The following is a 22,185-nucleotide window of genomic DNA, read 5'->3' on the forward strand; positions in this document are numbered from 1 at the left end:
GTTTTGTTTTCCAGGCAAACCCCACCTCAAATCCTTTCCTGGTGGTGGTCCAAGACAATAAGGTCATTTCAAAACTCATAGATTGAAAAAAAAATTGCTTCCTGGGTTTCAAAATGGTTTATTTACTTGGGGAAGCAGAGAAGCAGGGTTTCCCCACCTCTCTTTAAATTATGCACATAGTAGCAAGTGAAGTTGCAAAAAGCAAAAGGTTACAGAAAACGTTTGTGCTACCATATGTCTTACTTGGAGACAAATTTCATCTCCACAAGCTGCAAGGGTCAATCATTTGCTTCTTGATTTCATGGAAATCACCAGCCACTCTAACTGTTCCTGTTAAATGAGTTCAGACCTGGATTAATTCCCTTGCCTGGCACTGAGACACTGTGTGGGAGGAACGAGGTGCTCTGGCAAGAGAAGTGCAATAGTACTTCTCATGCATATAGCGTGAAGTGCAGTTCCCATCATCTACTCTGGGCGTGCCTATACATACCCTACGCTATAAAAGCATATTTCCTGCTCTAGCTACGGTTAAGTTTTGCACTTGAAGGATTTCTTTCTTAAATCATAATGTGACATGCTTACCAGTAACTGACTTTGAGAGACGAGGAATTTCTTATCCTTTTGATAAGCGACTAAACGTGTAGAGCATGAACATATGTACATAAACATATAGCACAGAGTCAAAATGTCGCTGAAACAACAGCAAATACAGTGGTTTGTATCACCTGAGCATCTCACCCCACAATTTCTCCAAGAGCCTGTAGTTGGCACACCGATCATTTAAAATGCAAAAGGATTTTTGCCATCGGTATTAATGGCAGACACAGGCTTGGATGCTGACTGGGGGATTCTGCCAGGGAAAGAAGCAAATGACTGAGCTGCACGATTTTTGTCGTCCTGCCCCCCAGCTAGCTTCAAGCTCAGCGCAGAAGACCGAAGTTTAGTTCTTCGCGTGCGGACAGTGCTGGGCAGCTTCTCCAAAAGGCCTGCGGGAGGATTTTGGAGCGATGCAAGTTGGAGGGCCCTGGCCGCTGACCGAGGGGCTCCTCCCCCAGAGCTAGGCAACCCGTCAGAACAAAGCGTTTTACCTTCTGTTCACCAGCGAGGACGACATCAGCAGCACCATGCAAGGCACATGACAAAGTCACATGATACGCACGCACATGATGGGTTGAAAGGAAAGTGGAGTAGGTCACATGGAAAATACAAAAAAATCAAAAAACTGATGTAAACAATGGGCAAGGGAAAAAAATCAACAACAGAATTACAGACTAAATAAAACAGGAACCAAATTAAATTAGCCAGTATATCTCAAACACTGGGGAGACAGTAACAACGCCTGCAAATAGAGAACATTAACCCACGGGCGGCGCGGAGTTAGGGTGCGCCAGGCACAGCCACACCACTGCTCAGTGACAAATACCGAGTCGAGGAAGAAACAAAAACTGCAAGAGGAGGACTGCGCCCCACAGCTTGGGCAGCTGAAGGACTCCACGCGACTGTTGGAAAGAAAAAGGGAACACATCGTTATTCAGAAACACTCCACGCATCAGAGGTGAAATAGTCAAAATCGTAGCTCACAGTTCAGTGAAGACAAACCTCGGCACTGCACATTGTGGTGTTCTCCCTTCTGCTGGAAGAAATGCCTTCCTAAATATTAACAGTATCTTAAAACCCTACTATGTGCATACATTTCCAAGGACAGGGCTTTTTGTCTCAGCTGCAGCCAGGGTTTGGTCAGACGGCCAGTTACCACTGAGAGTGCCCAAGCTCCACCCAACACACGAGCCTGATGATTCAACGATACACAATGAGTCCCGTGCAATGCTTTACACTGGTGATTTCATGTCTGCGAGGGTATTCTCTGACAAGGAGGAATGAAGTGCTCTGCACTGGAAGTTAATGACAGAGATGGCACGAGGAAGACAGCTACTGCTGGCAGAGATGAAGAAGCCTACAGACTGTATGGCAAGAGTAAAAACAATCAAGTGTCAGACAGGAGCACACCACTACCTCCATACCCAGTTTCTCTTCCTAAATTATGATCTGATTTTTCACTCGCCTCATTAAAATGAGGCTACTTCACACTGCTCTGGCACTTCCCCAGTAATTTTGTGTAAAGGAGAATGAATCCCTTAATCTTTCACCTGCTCCTGTCTGACAAGATTAAGGGCATGCCGTTATTGGGAAAAGAACTGATAATACAAAACGTAAAATCAGTTTGTTTTATCTGAGCTTTCAAGCCATTGTTTCTAGTTACAAACATAGACTCATGGAACTCCAGGCAGGTGCACAATGAAGGAGGGAAGTTTAGAAGTTGGACTGCCTGGAAGGGCATTCAGCGCCTTCTGCTCACGAGGAAACACACTGCCAAATCCCCACTAAGTGCACTATCAATCTTTACGTGCTGTAAGTACATGAGTAGGTTTAAAATTAGACGAGAGAGGTTGCCTTTAAAAATCACTTCCTCCCGAGGGAGAGATTTAGTTAAAGATCAAGGGCGAATTAGCAGTATAAATACGACTGAAAGCAAATTTGGGTAAGGCTTCTAAGACACAGAAGACTTCTGAAAATATTAGTTAGCTTAAAACCTTGAAATTCATCCTATTGTCATAGGCTGAAGCCAGACAGTCAGAGCACTGATTGCCTTGGAGCATTCAAGAGAAATGAGGCCCTGGTACGCACGGGCTGCTACTCCCAGGCAGTACTTACCGTGTGAATTTGGAAATGCAAGGGCCTTCATAATCAGACCTGTCTCTCAGGATTACCAGTCCAAGGAACACGATAAAAATGTCATTTACAGCTACTGTGATTATCGTGGCTTGTTGAGAGATATGGACCATTGACCAGCTTACTTGCAGACCGTATTTAAACAAAGCACGAAAAGCGGAGACGCCGTTTTGTCTGCCCTGTGAGAACGCTTCTCCCTCACTCCCTAGCTTCGCTAGCCAACTAGATCTTCGATTGCAGTTGTCTATGAACATTAAATTCCTTTGGGTGCAGCGACCCAGGGTAGATCTTTCTGGTAGCATTTTGGTCAGAGCAGCAGAAAATATACATCTGTACTTACTTCCTGGCAAATCTGAAATGAGTGAAAGGAAAAAGAAAAGGAATATGAAAGACAAATTACTTAATGGACAACTGCTATTGAACTTTCATTTTCTTGTAAATTGGCTCCCTCCCCTGCCATTTTTATCTTAATATAAATAATACCTAGTGGCCAGCCTCATTTCTTGGGGAAAGAAATTGCAAAGCAAAAAGAGTCACCAGCACTATGGGATGCCAACGTGACCTTTTTCCCCAAGACTGCAACCTATTTTGACTGGACACACTGTGCAAGATAACAAAGATTTTATAGAAAAATGCACTTGGCTTTCCACCTGCATGTCACTTGCTCAGTGTCCTCAACCTCCCTACCTCCCTTACCCTGCAACTTTGGAATCCATTCACTTGTATCTAGCAAATATGACAGAAGTTCCCATAGCTTCTGGAAAAACAGCAGCCTAGACAGAGGAAAGACCCAATTCACCACCTCAACTGGAAGAAAAGAGGAAAAAAAAAACAACCTTCTAATGTGACCTCAAACATTTTGCTATGCAAAACAGATTCTACAGTGGAAACAGCTGCAAGAAAGCCATCTTCATCACTGTCTCTGATACAGAACTAAGTCAAATGAGGTGCATGTTCCTAAATCCCTTACTAGGCTCTAGACATCTCTTCCCATACATTACTGATCACACATTGAAGTAAAAAACTCACTGAAGTCAGCTAAGAAGCTCTCTTCAGCTTCATTAGGTTTCAGTTATATCCATTGTTCATTTTACTGACTTCATGGTGCTACACAGGAGCTTCAATTTCTAATTGCTCTCACTTCCATTCGTTTACCCACTGAGGTTATCTCGGAGCAAGACACAAGCTCATTCAGCAGTGTCATCAATAATTAAATGAACCGAAGTTCTAGGAGCATCTGCCTTGTGCAAATGCCCTTTTATGCTGTTGTGTATAGCATATTCATGTGCTGCGGAACAGCTTAGCGTGGAAAACAAATGTGCCTATTTGCATAAATCAACTATGTACACAAATGACAATGACACAGTGAGAGGCCACATCTGCTTCTGCTCAATAGAAGAGCATGAACTTCAGCGTAGGTGTAAACGCAAACTTTTACCCTTAAAATAAAAAAATAAAAAAATAAACCCACCAAAAGAACCCTCAGAAGAAACAAACGAACAAACACACACACAACAAAAACAAACTACAACAGCAAACAAGCAAAAACAAACAAATCACATGGAAAATGTCTATCATGAACTAGCTCCTGGTATCTTTTCTGGATAAAAAGACTCATTTTTTTAAAGAACAAGGAATGTCCTACAGAACAACAGCAACACATTTTCCTTCACAATTAAAGCCTACCCCCACACATGTAAAACCAGAATGGGGTACCTGCCTCCTCAAAAGCAAACTCTAAGACCATTAGTAGACCTGCTGCTTGCCCTCTTTTCCCCTGCCCTTCATCCTCTCTACTCAGCCCCAAATCTGATTAGAATTAAAAGTTCTCTTCAGCAATGCAGAACTGCTGTCACTTCAGGTGTGTCAGGAATTAGTTTGACATATTTATCCATAAAAAATTCAGCAAGAAGAAAAGCGTTTCCTGTAGTCACCAGCATGTAAAAAAAGTACATTTCACGTCATGAGTAAAGGCCATGGAGCGTGCCAGTCGTACATAGTAATGCTTTTATTTTTATTTTTTAAAGCTTCCTTTGACAGTTGTAGATTAACTTTCCCTCCATCAGAAAACCGCCAAGTAACCACGTATTTCATGCTTTTAGTATTTTCCATTTAGAGGTCACGAACCATTTCTAACCCACTACATGTAAGCACACCGGTCTTTATCTCAAAGACCATAGTCACAGCCATACGCTTTATTGAATCAAAAGAAAAACATTTGGGTTTGTCTAAATGATTAGTTGTTGAAAGCAAGCACATGCACTAGATAAACCTCTCTCTTCTTAAACTGGTTGTCTTCATCTTCCAGGACTGTGTGGCAAATATTTAGTTGACTTCTGTCTGCATGTGATAGGCTACAGACCGTTTGCAAGCAGGGTCTGAAGTTGCCCATCTAATACATCCACTCTGTGCCAGGAAGGTGGATCACTGAACTGGGAGCAGATAATCTAAAACAGACTTTTCGCAATGGCTCTTCTGCCTTCGAATCAACTAATTCAAGTTTTATCTAGTTTTGGTGACTACTTGGATCCAGCATGGAAGCGTCTGCTTACCTGACTCAACCTCACGAGGAACGGCTCAGTACCAACCATGTACTGAGCAAGAACTGAGGGGATCCCAATTCCATCCCCAGCTGAGACGAAGACTCGTGAAGTCTTGGACCTCTTAATGCTGGCAGGGGATCACCGGCACGATGGGAGCAATGCTCCCTCTCCCTGCAATGCCCTCTCCTGTAAGATACTCTGTCTCCTCATATACATCTCCTTTCAACATCCAGAATCAGAAGTTGCAACGCTACCTCTCTGTCCCTAAATTCACAGAAAATAAGCAAGACAGGATATCAAGAAGGTTATCCAGTCCACGTCCCTTTTGTGAGGGCAGCTTTAACTCTAAAATTCACTAACGGAAAGCATGAAAAGAAAACATTCCTTTTTGAAATCACCATCTAAATTTCTTTCTTTTTTTTCCTCTGTGTGTCTTCTAAATCCTCTATTTCAATTTTTTACCACATGCTTGGTAGGATGACAGGAAGAAGAGGAGTCAGAGTGGTACCGTGCTGGGTTCTTAACAGCTACGTGCTCACATAACACTTTAATGCCAGATTGTTGGTTAGCAGACATCAGAACAACAAAGCATAGCGCTTTAATTCCCTCGACGGAAGGGCTGCAGCATAACAAACAGCACTCCGGACCAAAGGGGAGCAGTTCCCATCTACTCACTTGGCGGCTCTGTGCTCTCGGATTCAGTAAGAGGCCGAGTTGCTATGGAAACACGAAGGATAGATAGGACATGTAAAGGTGAAGCATAGCATGAAAGTGAGTTATAAAAGGCAGGGAGCAGGGGTGATAGAAAGGAAAGGGAGCAGGCCTAATGAAGAGAGAATGATACTGAATCCTCATGGCAGATGTTTTTTACCTTAAGAGCCTGCAAAATTGGGCCGTACCGCTGCTATTTTCCAACCTCTCTGAATATGATTTCAGAGGTAGCTACGGTGTTTCTGACTAATTTTGACCCAAATAGCAATCTAGGTTCACATCCTGTCATCCGCTAAGTCCTAGAATTGCCAGAGGCCCTCCAGAACAGCATCCCATTGCTAGCTTTGGCCAGGCCCAGCTTTAAAAGACAAAGGAGCAAAGATTCCCGACAACTTACCGTCCTGATACAGAGATCTCTCTCACCTTCATGCGCTGGGGCCACGGTACAGGCAGAGAAAAGGAGGAAACAACGTGTCTAACAGCCCCAAAAGAACTGCCCTGAACTTCTCTTTCTGTTCACAGGATGGCCACTGAAAGCAGAGCTCTCCAAAGACCAGCACTAATCCACCTAGCTAGCTTTAAGGGAGAACACCCTCCGTTTTGGTGCTCATACATAGCCACCACATTCTGGTTCTCTTCTCTGCACTGTGCATTCATAACTTCTCTTCCTCGCTTGTTAGCCAGAGCTCTTGCAAAGAAGAAAAAATGAAGCAGAATATGATGGAATAATAGATGACTGCTCCATTGCTTTCTCAAAAAAAAAAATAAATTAGGGAAATACTGAAACGAAGAGAAATAAGGCATTTTTTTGAGAGAAGACCGCAGACTGAAAGCCCCTTAGGATTGTTGCTAAGCACTCCACTTCCAGGAGCTAGGGCAGACTGTACAAGTACCAAATACAAGGATTAGAGGGAAAGAAGGACAAAAAAGAATGTCTCTACTTCCAAAAGCCCTTGGGAGAACACAGCATGAGAGATGTGAGTTGTGATGATTTCTCTACTATAGAACATCTTGAAAAACAAAAGAATCATCACTGGCATGTCTTTGTGACTGAGCAGAGTACAGGTACAGCTACAGAATGAGGTCAAAATCAGATCTCTGGGGTTCATTTCTTTTCCTTACCCATCACAGCACCAGTCCTACTGGCATGAGGGGCGAACAGGATGGACCTTTGTGCGGCTTGCAGCCTAAGTCTGATTATGCAGATTAAAAAAAAATGAAGCAGGATATAAAGAAATGAGTTTCCTTACACAGCTCCTGAATGTGACTAACTAATAGGGTTAGTAAAGCACATGTCATTCACTGCTGATCACTAAAATATACTCCCCCTCTATTTGGCTCTGAAACTAGACTCTTGTATGCTGGGCTAAGATGATTTCAAGAAATTTAACCTCACATCACAAAAGCTGAGCAAGTCTCATAAAATGTTGCACAAAATGGAAAAAGCTGATCTGAAATCTTAAAATCAAAGGCCAGTGACAACACTTTTACCAGCTTTCACATGGGCAGGCTTTCACTCTGCGACCTTCTCTTGATCCCTTTCCCTCCACCAGGCCAGCACGCCTGGGAGCTGTCTGTGTTTTTTCTCTGTCCTGGAAGCTCCTCTACCAAGAGACTCAGTTTTTACTCAGGGGGAAAATATACATAGAAAGAGAAAAGAAGGAAAACACCCAAGGTTGTTAGCCAGACCGCACCACACTCAGTGAGGAGCTGCATGCAGAGCAAGGCGGAACAAGACAGCCTCTTCCATCATACTCACTCTCTGCTAAGCGGGAGGTGGGGGCAGCAGTACTTGCTAAAGGAAGAGAAAGGAAAGTGAGGAGGGGAGTTGACTCCTGTTCAATGCTGCCAAAAGAAGGACAACTAAAGAGTAAAGTGTTAAAGTTTTGTCAGATCGAACCTCTCTGGACACAAAGCCCAAGCAAAGCAAGTACTGCCTCCAACTCCAGACTCGGCACTTTGCCAAACCTGTATTCTGGACACTGAATTCTTGCTTTAAACCAATTTTCTCATAATGTAGGATCACTGAACACATACCATTGGGCCTTCATTTGCCTCTAAGATAGGGAGAAACTACTTTGGGGGAATGTGCCTGGGGGAGATGGAAAGGGTAACAACAGAGACATCTCAGCAGGCTTTACAGAATGCCCTCAGTTTTTAGACTATTTGAAGTAGAAAAAATTGGTTATTTTCTCTGGTTTTGACTTGGCCCATAAACTGGTAATATCGTGTGGCCATAATTCAAACACAGATGAAAAAACGAATTTTTGCTATGCCAGTGATCTCTTCACCACTGCTGCAACCCAGTTTGGGATTTGAGAGCCCCATAGAGCACAGAAGAATTAGAGAACCAAATGCTCGGGTGGAACACAGCTGCAGGGCACAAGCTTGCTTGAAAGAGCATCAGCAGAATTGAATTTGGAAATGAAAAAATGCTATACTCCACTAAGAAGGGAAAACAAAATAGAGCTTCCCATACAGGGGTGCAGAGTTACGGATTACAGACTAATTAATGGCTGATTGCCACATTAAAAAAAATAGCAAAAAACAATTGCAAAAAAACCCAAACCACTCTACAAGAATTGTGATTTAATATTCTCCTTCAAAGGCACCTACCTGTCCCCAAGTGGTGAACACGAGCTTTGGCACACAGGTCTGTGGACGTGGCTGAAACAAGGCTTTTAAATATTCTTTTTCCTCTCTGCTGTTGGATCTTTTCCCATGGTACTGATCTGCACGGAGGCTAAATGCCTACGGTCTTATCTCCCTTGTGTATCGTTGATGATGTTCAAATTTAGAAGGGCCTACCAAACCGTTTGCCCGATGGCTATAACACCAACCATGAATAACTTCATTTAAGGGCCGAGTTACTTCTGCTGAAATTAACAGGCTCTGAACAACTTTAGGCAGCATTTTGCGCACGCAGTTCAGAACCACGTCTTCCAGTTGACTCTGCAGGTACTGAAATTTGCCATTCTGCCTGTCCATCTGTCCATTCAGCTCCCCACCTTGACTACCTGTCTGTCTTGTTAGTAGTCTGCTAAGTATGAGCTTTTGTATTACACAATCTTCAAGGAAAAACAGTGCAAGTGTGGTTCAGTTAGTTTATTCAATTAGTTTAGTATACAATCTACACAGTTACTGGAAGACTGCTCAAAGAGTACTACATGTAAAGAACACTAGGGAGAAGAAGGGAAAAAAGTGATGTGGTTTTTTTTCCTCAAATTTTTTGCTTGTTTCAAAGTTTTGTAAATATTCAAAATTCGGAAGTTTTCGGTTGGCTCTTAATTGGTATAAAACACCTGAAATTCAGCCAAAGCTTTTGCCTTAATTTTTGAAAATTTTTAATAAATTCCTAAGCATGAAGCCTTCCACTACTCCACTGTCATCAACAAGCTAACCTTTATTATTAGGCAAGCACTTTAAGTTAAATGTTTGAATCACATGCTGTACAATAAAGACTAAGATGTTAAGCCCATAGTTCTGTTCTATAAACGACAAGTATTAACCAGCACAGGATGACTATTCTAGTGTCAGTTTTGTTAGGAAACAGACAGTACCAGACACTTCATTTCTAACGACCCTAGAAGGAAAAAGGCACTAGATTAAAAGCTAGTGCTATGTATGTTAGGAACAGAAAAAGTGAAACAAATGCAGAGAGGCACTTACGTGAGTGAGGGATACCTGCAGTTTTTCCATGGATGGAACACAAACAAAAAGAAGACAGATAGAAAAAAAAATGTAGAAGAGGTGAGAAAAGGAGAAAATGAATATGGAGCTGGAAATTCAAAACACCATCAGCTGTCCCAAATCCAACCCTAGGGAGTGGGGTAGGCAACAGGAGTTACTGCAACCAACTGGATATTTATTGGGAGGGCTGGCTGACTGCACAGGGCCTGGATTTCTAGGCAGCAAGACGCGTACTGTTCCATTACGCTCAGCAGCTCTGGTGAGGCTGAAGTCGGCAGACCAAATCAAGACCATGCACAGATCTCGGGGCCTCCCAGCATGCACATACATGGGGTAGGAATAACGCCAGCTCTGAGTTCAGAAGACAGTCCTGGACAGTGGTTTCAGAAAAGCTATGAAATAGGTACACAAGTATGTGTGCGATGGCAGGAAGAACAGGCTCTAGATCTAAATGCAAGGAGAGCAGGGAAGAAAATCCCAGGAGTTGTGAGGGGTTGACTGCAGATCCTAATATTTGGATAAGGCTGGGTACAAGGATAAAAGACGACCTCTTCCCTTCCTGCTTTTGTCACATGTCCCCTACCCACGCTACACTCTGCCGCAGCAGAGCATCCCGCCATCAGAGTGGAAGATTGCCCAAGTAAAGCAGATGAGAGGCTGTGGAAATTGCTCACATGCTGCATGGACATCTTAAAGCAGTAATCTGCAGAAGAGAGAAATCCTCCTCCCTCCTGCCACAGTTCACGGCCACTCCTTTGCTGAACTTATTAATTTCTGATTTGCAAAAAAACCCGGTCTTGCAACAACGAAGAAACATTACATTCTTTATGAGCATGCACTTCCCAACCCACTGCTTGTTCTTAAAACATCGTTGAACTCTCCATTGCATAACCCCTTTTCTTGACAGTATGCAGTTTACACTAGTAACCCAGGGCACACACTAGTGCGAATAGCTTCTCTGCCTCCCACCTTCAATGAAGATTTTTAATTAGTGAAAGAACTCATTATTATCAAAAAGTACCACAAAAACAATGGGTGCAGCAAGGTCTGCGAGAGAAGAGGGCGTTGTCCATGCATGACAGAGATTCCCTGGAAAGATGCAAGGAAAGAGAACCAGAGAAGCAGAGGGAGGTCTCAGTTTTACTTACGAACTGGCTGCGTCTTGAAGTCGGATGGCAGGCTGATCTCACCCACACCCTTGCCGTTCACCGCAGACAGTCTCACAGAGTAGGTTGTCTCGGGCTTCAGGCCACTGATAGTGATCGTGCCCTCCATATTTGCTGTGACAGAAACAAAAGAGGAAAAACAAAGAAAGGCTCAGGCCTGAGACAACAATAAATGCCATTTTCCTACTGTACTCATGCCATGTTTACGCCACGTAACAAAGCCGCCTTCTGGGTCCAAGCTCACAGTCACGAGACGCAGATGGAAGAGGTAACTTCTTTTATCACCCTACCTTCTTTTGCATCATACAGCCTCGAATGCCATTCCCCCTCGCCCAGTGCTCTCCACTCTGCCTTGTATTTGAGGATGGGCACCCCACCAGTAGCTTCAGGTTCATCGAACCCCACCCGGGCGGTACTAGAGTATGGCTCCACTCTGTCAATAGAAGGAGAGGACGGAGTATCTGGGGGAGGAAGGGGAAACAACCAGTGATACATAAGACAGCGGGAAGAAAGGGTCCCCAGCTCCAGTGGCAGAGTAAGCAGAAAACTCAAAATATCAAGAACACCTTGTCATGGCTTGATAAAGGAGAGAAAGGCAGGCCTGAGGCTCCCCTCAAACGGCTTTTAAGAATGCTAATTAGTGTAGAGACCTTAATCTTGTGCCTCCTCTAACATGTCAGAGCCTCGAAGTACATTCTCCAAAATCACATCTTTTCTTTAAGAAAAAAGGACAGCCTGAACGGAGCAGCAAGAGCGTTCTGGATGCTGTTCTGTCTCTACAGAACATCAAAAGAGTTGATGATTTAGGAACACCAGAGGCCCTTCGGGTCTGCTGTGCAGTCAGACAGTGGGCCTTTTCATTTGGTACATAGTGGCTTCTGTCTTGCATTGCTTATATTATTAGGTGCATTTTCCTAAGTTTGAGAAGCACACCCACATGCATGTGCACACTGACAATGTCTGTCAGAAATCAAAGATCATAGCTCTGTCAAAATGTACTGAAAACACTGAAAAGAATGAGACCCTTCAAAAACAAGGAAACAGATGGCAAGATCTTGTCATCTATAACCCACCCCAACTCAAAAACCTACGAACAATCTCTTTCAAAGTGGAAACTGGCTGTCCTGTTAACCTGAACTAGAAAAAAAATGTCACTGTCACCCCAGCTCAAGGGCTGCCTTTGCCTTTCCGTATCTCCCTGTCTGGGATGCTCACCCGCCTGCACAAGAATGAACTCTGAGGACTCCTGGCCAATGCGGTTCACAGCAGTGCAGTTGTAGTTTCCAAAGTCATTTTCAGAGTCTGGTGTCACCTGTAGAAGGAATGAAGGTGCATGCTCGGATCAGAAAATACGTTTCACTCTGCCAATTACATTTGCCTTTTTATGTTTCACTCTGCCAATTACGTTTACGTTTTGCCAGGGGAAGAAACAACAATATAGTACGTGTGCCGACACTCTGAGGGCTGTCCACAAAGGGTAGAACTGCAGTGGGCAGAAAGTCAAAAGCAAGGAGGGAGTGGTGTTTTCCATTACCCGATGCCCTTTGCATTTGTTTTTCGGAAACACCGCACAACTTCCTGCCCACTAACAGGGTGCCCTGATGAAAGACTCAACTTCATCTACATCAAAAACAAATTACTTGATAGCACTAAGCCTTCCTGGCTGCATATCCCTTCTCCCCTCCATGCTTATCCTCACCTCCAGGTAGCTTGCTGATGGGGTGTTGTAGATCTTGATGTTGCTGTAGTTTGAGCTGGGAAGCAGCTGCCCATCCCGGAACCAGGAGATGACAGCACTGGGGTAAGCAAATACCTCGCAAGTGATATTCACTTGATTCCCTTCCCACGTATAGACAGCCACAGGGCCCTGAAGCTTTGGGGCATCTGAAAGAAACATATACGTGAAGGCAATATGAGCCAGAAAAACTCTGGAAGTAGTCTAGTCAAATTGACTGTAAATATTCCTTGTCTGGGGCCCAGTCTGATGTAGGAAAGGGAAACTAATGTAGGAAGAGGACAGCCTTCTCATCCGAGGGTTGGTGGTGGTGCTGGTCTTTTGCTGAAGGACGTAAGGAAGAAGTCAGCTCGGTCCCAAAGGCTGTTCCTAACGCAGTGTTGGAGGATAAACGGAGAGCATGCTGTGCATCTGAGGAAGTGCAACACTGACATACCCAATGAACGAGGCTGTGGCAGATTCACAGCCCTTAATCTTCCCGGGGTGCAACCAGCACCTCAGCTGGAGTTAACCAGTGCAACCGTTTGTGTGTGAGCACACTGCGAAACGCGACTCCAACGGTAGCGTTGTTTCAGACTGAGCTGCTTCTCATGCCCTCTACCAAGATAATATTGATTTCCCTAGTTGTACGTGCCTCTGCCTCACCAGGAGACAAGAAATCAGAGGCAGCCCCCTCCCCGCCATCTAAATACACGAACCACCCCCCTCCCTTCTTACACTGCACTTCGAGGTACATGGCTTGGGAGTCCTGCCCGATGGTGTTGCTGGCTGTGCATACATACTCTCCGGCATCTGTGTACTGAATTTCTTTCAGAGTCAGGGATGACACCCGGGCGTGGCTCCGCACTACGATGCGCCCATCCAGGGTCTGGCAGAAAAGGAAGAAAGAGTCAGAGGCTGAGCTGTGAGCCTGCGGCGCAGACTACAGGGAAAAAAAGAAACGAAAGTCTACCTCGCGCCAGCCCTCCAGTGCTCAGAATTTCAGAAGTGATCACCTGGCAGGTGAAATCACGAGCATGGAGCAGCATTTCCAAAAGCCACTCAGCCTTGTTGCACAGGACCAAGTGTCGTGAGTGATTAGAAGGACTCGGGTGATGGGAAAAAAATTTAAATGAAAGACCAAAGTACCAGATGTGTCTGAGGACAGCTGGATAACATCAAGCTGCTTCTCAAAATAACAACTGTAGAGATCCAGCTCTGTTAAAACATTTTTGCTAGCATGCTCTTGCAGAAACCCTCCCCAACTGGTTCTGTGTTTTCACTCTGAGAGAATTCAAGACTTACTCTTCTCTCACTGATACTTGTTGTATTTCAACATCCTTGAAATGGCACTAATGAGAACACAGATCCAGCCGTCAGAGCTAAATCAGACAAAATGAAAGCTCAGAGCTTTCACCCGAATGCGGCACTGAACAGTGAGCAGGGCAAGAAAACTACATGACCCCTCTAAACACAACCTGCTTCAATGTGTTGTGACGCTTCAAGAGAACTCCAGAGCAAACTCCACTGGTTACATGCCAGTTCAGAAATTGCTCCCACAAGCAGGAGAGTGTACGGACATCAATGACAGAGAAACAAGAAATGTAAAATCCAGGCTACCATCTGTTCCAAGGGATTGCAACCACCCAGGGGTCCCAACCCATATACCATTCCGCCCCTCCGAAATTGGATTGCGGCCTCTTTGGCCTGGGACCAAGCCCAAGCGCTCTCTTAATACATGAAGCACAAGTGGCTCTGGACTCCTTTCTCCACACTGGTGCTTGTGCAAGCTCTTGCTGCTTGTGATCAGCTCGGAAGCTTTAAAGGACAAACTTTCTCATCTTGTTTCCAAAACGACATAAGTACAGGTGAACAAATTAGATGCCCTTATTGCTGTGCCTGCTGCTGCAGACCGATGCCACAAACTCTACTGCCTCTCCTGCACTTGTTTTGTAACCAGTTTTGTGTTCCATGAACACACACCATGGTGTACGCTGTTTCCTAGAAATGGAGAAAAGTCCCTTAATGTGGCATTAGTCCGCTGTGGTATCTTACACAACTGAGCTCTGCTTTTGTCTTTCTGCGTTGGCCAGTTATGCTGCAATCACTTTGCCTGACCTGTGATCTGACTCCAAAATCCAGCTCACTTCTGAAATTATTGCAGCAGGATCCACAAATGTAAAGGCTCCAGAACTGCAAAGGCTACCAGCCTTCCTTCAGCTCCCCAGTCAGGTGAATGGTCTCTTTGTCTCTATGACTCCAGTAGACAAGAATATGAAGATGGCAAAATATCAGCCCACGAGCATTGCAGCAAAGCTAATTGTACGTTGTGTCACCTCCTTTCTCCTCACTGCCAAGATGCCATACGAACAAAACAGTGCCAGGCAGTTAAGATAAAACAAAAAACTTTAGCAATAATACAACCAATCCTGAAGAAGAAGCTCTACCTCTTAATATAAAAGGCACATGTAAAGAGAAAGACAGATTGGGAAAAATATTCAGAGAGAACAATATCCACACAAAAAAAGCACACCATCACTTTTCTTTATCGACATTTCAGCCCAGCAGATGCTAATAATTCCTGGCTATTAAGAGGTACAGGATAGGTAGAAACTTGTGAGGCAGAGACGTGGGCAGCTGTAATCCCTTTACCTAGCCTCCCTGGTTCAGCTGTTTTGCATCCCACTGTGTCCTAGCGATGGTGAAAGCACCTAAGAGAGACAGGCAAGAAGTCACGCCATACCAACTGCCAACGCTACAGAAAAGGGTACGATGGTGCTCCACACTGCCGACTGCTACAGGTTATCCTGAGATGCACACAGGTGTTTTTCTCCAAATTCTGACAATGCCACGGCATACAGTCGCTACGTAAACAGCTGGTGGAGATTTTAACACCCTAGTGTTAAGACAGGCAAGAAATCTATTTACCGTCTTTCCCTCCAACTGAAGGATTTTTCAGTCCTTTCATCAACAAGCATCCGTGACAACTTCACACAGGCTCCTCACCCATTTTCCACCCAGGAGATGTCATTATGGAGCAGCACCTGAAAATGCTGCCCACAGCACCAACTCCTGTGAAGGAAGATGAGTGCTCCTAGCTCTGTGCTCGCACTTCACTAACCGGAACCCATCTGCAGCTCTTCCCATCTGTAAAGTTGGGCTAACTCCCAGTTACCAGCCTGTGATGATGCAACAGAGGTGCAATTTTGCTTGTAACTGAGTTTTTGTATTAGCCACTTATTTTCCAGATAAGTCTACACACGCTGCAATAATATGCTTCAAGAAGTTCTCACTGACAAGTCAGATACTTTAAGACAGAGAAAATAAGGAATTGAGAGACAGCAAGCTTATTAGTATTAGTGTTCACATTAACAAAAAGCTTGAGATAGAGAGTACACTGAATACACTGAGGGGGGAAGGGATAGACAATTGTAACAGGAATTAACAGGAAGAAATTAACTTGAAATGCGACTACTCAAATTCCAAATTCTTGAACGCAAACTGATCCGAGTCTGATGCTTTCACTTGGCACAATTATTCTGTTTCAAGAGATTATTTCAAAGGAAGAATGGACAGTAAGTTCTCAGCCCCAGATAAGAGAAAGACTGGTGGGGCTTAAGTTAGAGCTTCAATTTCCCTCTGTTTAGGCTACATCACCCTTAAGACAGCTTAAAAAAAAAAAAAAAAAAAAGAATTCAAGATAGTCAAAGTGTCCACAAAGCTGATTCTAAACATACAGATTGGAGTCATCATCCGGTTCTGGTAGCTCATTTTGTTCTCCACCTGACCTCCATTTATTTGCTTGGAAACAGTTTCTGGTCCATTTTGAAGCAAGCATTTCTACAGATCAGGTGAATGTAAGGGTGTACTACTGTGTATAGAATACACAGATGTATATAACGATCATTATTATGTTTAAAATACAGCACTGAATGTGAAACAGAACAAACCAGACTTGCATCAAACATTTACTGTATTATCCTGTACCCTTTCACTGACCCTTGCAAATTAAAGTCAAATAACAGTAATTTGGGAACTGGGAGCATTTTTTTTGAAAAATATAACTTGTGAAAGATTTAACTGCATTGATTTTGAAATGGAACGTGATGCAGTTGTCCTTTAAAAGAAGGTCAAAACTTAAGAAGTGCCATGAGCAAACAGATGAGTTGGCTGGAGCAACAGGCTATGCTTAGAAAAAAAATACCATCCCAGACTGCATGCTGTGGCTAATTCTTGAAACTCTAGAAAAGAAACAGGATCCACGCTCGTAGCATACAAGAAAATCATGGAAGTGGTATTTGTCAGGTTTCGCATTGGTCTTCCCTACCTTCCCCCTTCCCCCTTTTTTTTTTTTGAAGTGCCAACCAGGATTACTCACTCCCAACACAGCTAGTTTGCTCATTCAAAAGCACATCACTACATGCCAAGCAACTTCTAACTATTAGCTGTTTCTTTTACGTATTAATATTTTATTTACTCATAATATTAATGCTGGTTTAGTTGGCGTGGTTGCTGGACTAGAGATTTGTTAATCTGTAATGCTTAAAAACAACAACAACAAAAAACCTAAGAAGTTTGCTAAAGCTCTGGTAATCTTATACCTCTTGCTTCTCGGGCCGGGTCCACGAAGCCTGGAGAGAACAGATATAGAACACAACAACAACAGGGAAAAAAAAGCAATAAAAGTTTATCAAAGGTTGCTTTTAGGTATCATAGCGTATGCACCACACTACTTTCTTAGTACATGCAGGCTCCAAGTTGTGTATCTCGTGCGTGGGGTGGCTGTGATTTCCATTTCCCAACCTCAATTTCCATTTGCCTTCGGAATATAATATCCTAAAAACTGATCTTCAAGTGACTAAACAAAGGCTAATCATATCTAGAGACTCTGCTTCTGTTCTTAAACTTGGGTGACTATTTCCTCTGTCACATCTCACCAGTTCTAGAAACAGGCCCCCAGCACACAAGGTAAATGAATCTGATGACCTACGTCACTTAATTGCAAAGTTCTGCACCAGTTTGTTAGCCACCCGAACATACTAATTATTATTAATGCTCGTAGCATTGAGCTGATCATGCATTTGTACAGGTTTTTACATGCAAACTGTGCCAGGAGTAGGAGCCCTCAAGCTGCGGAGCACTGAAACACTCCGACCCCTGCACAGGAGACCTCAGGGCAGAACCGTGTACCTCCAGCTGACCATGCCCAGCTCATTACGGCTGGGGATGTGCACACCCAATCCTTACTGGGCTCGGGACAACCAAACGACAGGCATCAGTGAAACATGCACAAACCTTACTGGTAAACATACATTTCCCGTTCAGAGAGAGACAGCAACAGCGTGGACCATATTCACTCTGGTTTGGAAAGACCAAAGTTGCCGAGTTCCCTTTTTCCCCCTATGAATTTCATATGTTTTCCTTCTGGTGCCTATTTCAATCTCAATTTGATCCTTTTCAATTTAGGAGGCAAAAATCACCTGCTAATATCACAGCTATGATAGCATTTTTGAATGCGGGGCACAAGCATTGCTGGCATGTGGATATAACAGCATACACAAAAGTGACGTTACAGAAATGGAGATGAAAGTTAAAGAAATGAGAATAAAAAGCACAGTATTGTTTCCACAGTGCTTCCAGTGAAAAATACAAGACTTAAGTATTAACAAATGGTACAGACAGTCTCATTTTATAACATTTTAGATAAAAGCAGGCTATTTACTTCTAACTTGAGGCCTGAGGTGGATCCACCTGAAGAAAAAGCTCACCAGCACACGCATGGGCTGGGACTCTGCCCAGCACTCCCATAATCTCATCAGTTCTATAGATCTAGATCTCTTGTGCACAAGTTACTGAAAACTGAGCAGGCAACCATCATCAGAATTCAGCATAATCCCTTTTTCATGTACGAGTTATGCTCTCTACCTGAGCTAGCCAGGGGACTGCCTCATTCGTATCACCCCTTTCAATCCTCTCCAATGAGTTTCTATAGCATCAGCACAGAGGGATGGAAAATTAGATGTGCCTTTGTCCAGTGGTGTTCACCGCCTGTCAACCTAGAGGAAGAGGGAGGGAAAAAGCCCGTTTCCACACTCATTGAGCCTGCTGCTTCTTTGTACTGGGGCTGGCGGGTGTGGGGGAATGGCAGAACCACCAGCTCCATCCTGGAGAGCTTCAGCTTAGCTCTTCCTCACTGAGACTAACAGATACACAAGCTCACATCTGTAGGATGCACCTTCCCCAGAGGGAGAACCAAGACCCTCATGCACACCAGCATCTTCCCTTCAACTAGGAAGCAAGGAGTTAAATGGGAGCATCTTCAATTGCAAGGGAGTTTCGGGGGTCTGCCAATGTCGTCTACTCTCTGCATCACTGAATATATACCTGCTGCCGGCAAGATGTTAAAAGACCTGCAGAAAAGCATCGCCTGTTCCCCATCCCTTTCCTCACACACTGAACTACGCTGCTGGGCAAGAAACCCAAGACTGTCTCAGCAACTGTTCCATGGAAGTTCACGTAAGAGTAGTCAGTCACTGCCTCATCCAAAAATCTGACAGGAAGCATAACTGTGTCTGCAATGAGATCATAAAACCTGCACACACCAATATACAATAGATTAAAACTACGTAGACACTGAAGCGGAGTTGATGTTCTGCAAGAGAGAGAGAAGAAGCATGTCTCTTTTAAAGGGTATAACGTCCAGTGAAGGCGATGAGGAATACAGCATACTGGCCAAAATCAGCATTACGAGTGGTAACAACAACAACAACATTCTCCTCCCCACATCGGCACAGCAATAAATACTTGAGGAAAGACAAAGCCAAATCATTGCAAATAATTATGGTAATAACTTTCCAGGGCTGTTAGCTCTTGCTGTGTTCTGCAGCAGATAGAGAGGAATTTCAGTCTGAAAGGAAACAAGTTTTTCCTAAATAACGTGTTTCTACATTTGCAACCAAAGTAAACCACTTTTTTTTTTTTTTCCCCTCCTCTCAAAGTACCAAGTGCTCTGAAGTACCTAATTCATGGGAGTTAAGGCACCTGTACACCTTGAAAAATAAGGACTGCTGTATGGTTACTGAAGTAAACAAGTAAACACCCTGTAGCAAGACAGATGCATCCAAGTTTCTAACACATGTTCAGAGTTAGGGCTCAGTATTTTTAGAAATTGTTCTGTCTCTCCCACACCATCCATTTACCTGTGCTGTCCCAGAGCCAGTAAGTGGATGGTAAACTGAATGTACACAGCGTAGCATGTCATCAGAGCCATTCTGACCTGAGGATTTTCTGGAAGTCTGTACCATTCACCTGAACTTGCAACACAAGATTGAGGATGAGAAAAAGGAGAGAGAGAGAGAGAGAGAGAGAGAGAGAGAGAGAGAGGGAGAGAGAGAGAGAGAAGAAAAGCCTGCCTTGAAAGCGAATGGCATATGATAGCACATCTTTGTCGCAAAGGTTTGAACCAGTACATGATGAACATGATGGTACCTCAAACCTTTGATTTTCTCCTCCTCTGCTAAGCAGCTACCAGAATATATAACATCATTCCTTAATATCCATCACTGCGTTGAACAAGACATGTGAGAGTCTCAAAAATGCTTAGCAGTTTTGCCACTGAGATCTCATTAGTTTAATTGGGCTGGACAGACAGGACTCTCTGTAAACAGGCTCTCCGACAGACTTCTGCTTGATTTAGTCTTATTTCGGTTCTTATATTCTTCTCTGTCAAAGCTCTTTTCCCTGGCTGGATTCCAAATTCTAGTGCTAGAAGCGCTGGAGCATTTAACTCTTCTCATCACACTCCTAGACTGAGACAAGACCATGAATAACCTTACCCTATAAAAACAGGCCCGCCAATCATGCTGTAGTCAAAGCCCAAGCACACAGCTTTCAAAGGCAATGGGAATCTCTCCCTAAACTTTGCAGGGATTTACACAAACCTTTGAATCCAGAAGACATGAAGATTTCTCTGCTGGGGGGAAATTAAAGCTACAAATCTTTGGCACCCCTGATAAAAAAGTTACACATTACCAACATCGTGAAGAGCTGACACCACGGAGATAATATAAAAAGCTCATTTGGGAGGCTGTAGTGCAGAATGGTAGCTACGTGGATGTCTGACAGTGGTTACCTCTAAGACTTTAGATGTCTTTCAGCTGCTACCTTCATGAATCAGAATCCCTCGTATTCACAACGTAGCTCAGCCTTGAAGTATCTTGTCACTAGAAGATTATTAACGAGCAGTAATTCCTTATTCCAACTTTTGTCTAAGTTTTCTTCAGCTCTAAACTATGCCTCCTAGTCAACTTACTACACAACCATTATGCAATATTCAGAGTAATAAAGCCCATCCTATTCTTGTCTGGTAAAGGGGAATTCTGCCCAATAAAAATCCCAGCGCCTTTTTCAAAAGAAAAAAACTGCTAATTATTTTTGCCTTTTAAGAACAAAATGATGCGATCCACAAAACAGGTGAACACGAAGGCAGTGAGGTTTTTGTGCTCCTAGTACATGCAGAGTTAGCATACAGAAGGGCAAGAATGAATTAACAGGTTCATTTTGGTCCACTACATCTTGGAGAGAATACCCCACGCCTCTTCACCTGCCATACTCCCGGATGATATCATTATCATGATGACAGCATGGACAACACTGAAATCAGGGTACTCATTCCCACCTCCCAGCTTGGAAACAGAAGACAGAAACCCCATTCACAAGTCCCCTGCGACTGTATGTCCCTTGGCAAACTCCTCTGAAAAGGAGCCAGGGCCTAGTGCTTTGTAAACGGTTTCAGCTCGGACCCACACAAGCAAGAATTACAAAGCATTTGTCAGTTGTTACAAATGGTGATGGCTCTTTGCACTAAAGGACACCTATGGCTGTGAGAGCTGTGAGAGCTCCACCTTGAGCTGTGGAGCTGGCCCTTTAGTAGACAGTCTGCAGGACCACAAGTGTTCTCTCCATGGAGGCAGGGAATCACCGTGATTTCCACGTGCATCTGCCTGTTGCCATCATGCAGTGTATATCAGCAAAGGCACGAAGGTAAGAGCAGCACTGATCCCTGCCAGTGAGCCCATGGTTTGGGGAGTGGTGATACCTTCTCTTCATTGCTGATGTTCCGGGTTGAAGTTCTCCAAGTGATGGAAGGGATTGGGTCCCCCGATGCCTCACAGGTCAGCGTGATCTGATCCTCCAGCTCCATAGCTGTTTTATTCTCCACGTATGTGATTTTGGGTTTTGCTGAAAAGAAGGAAAAACAACCTTCATTCAGTTGCTGGTCAGAACAAAGCTTGCCTGTAAACAGCGATGTCTGAAACAAGCAACATGGGGGAAAAACGCTTTTAAACTGGCAAAAGTTTACTGCCATACGGAGAAGGGGACAGAGCGATGTGTGAGTGATGCCCAGGATGGGGGTGTCTCCTTGCAGAACTAGAAGACCTTTTCTACCTCAGCTTACAGCTTTTTTAGATTTGGATTCAGCCCTCTGGGCCTGGAAGAAGCCTACGAACCTCACACCACCCCCACGCACAGGACTGTATTTATTTGTTATCAATGAAGCAGCAGAATGGAGTGGGCAAATGTTTCAGACACAAGCTCAGAAATTGTTTTGCCTAGCATGATGGAACAGAGG

General features: G+C 43.9%; 1 protein-coding gene across 4 annotated transcripts in view; it reads right to left on the reverse strand.

Annotated features, from left to right (window-relative positions):
* NCAM1 (neural cell adhesion molecule 1) overlaps positions 1 to 22,185 on the reverse strand; it is a 116,527-nt gene that overhangs the window by 29,495 nt on the left and 64,847 nt on the right. For 3 of the 4 annotated variants that reach the window (XM_080567593.1, XM_080567592.1, XM_080567595.1), the window contains exons 9-14: positions 21,652 to 21,794; positions 13,293 to 13,443; positions 12,540 to 12,724; positions 12,056 to 12,152; positions 11,131 to 11,301; positions 10,823 to 10,954 (exon numbers count right to left, since the gene is read on the reverse strand). In XM_080567593.1, coding sequence (XP_080423719.1) covers positions 10,823 to 10,954; positions 11,131 to 11,301; positions 12,056 to 12,152; positions 12,540 to 12,724; positions 13,293 to 13,443; positions 21,652 to 21,794 — 879 coding nt within the window. Of the gene's footprint in view, positions 1 to 5,948; positions 5,991 to 7,743; positions 7,780 to 9,653; positions 9,669 to 10,822; positions 10,955 to 11,130; positions 11,302 to 12,055; positions 12,153 to 12,539; positions 12,725 to 13,292; positions 13,444 to 17,155; positions 17,186 to 21,651; positions 21,795 to 22,185 lie in introns of all 4 variants that reach the window. The other variant, XM_080567594.1, reaches the window with a different exon arrangement.

This window comes from Anser brachyrhynchus (assembly GCF_964034855.1).
Source record: "Anser brachyrhynchus genome assembly, chromosome: 25".
Taxonomy (NCBI): domain Eukaryota; kingdom Metazoa; phylum Chordata; class Aves; order Anseriformes; family Anatidae; genus Anser; species Anser brachyrhynchus.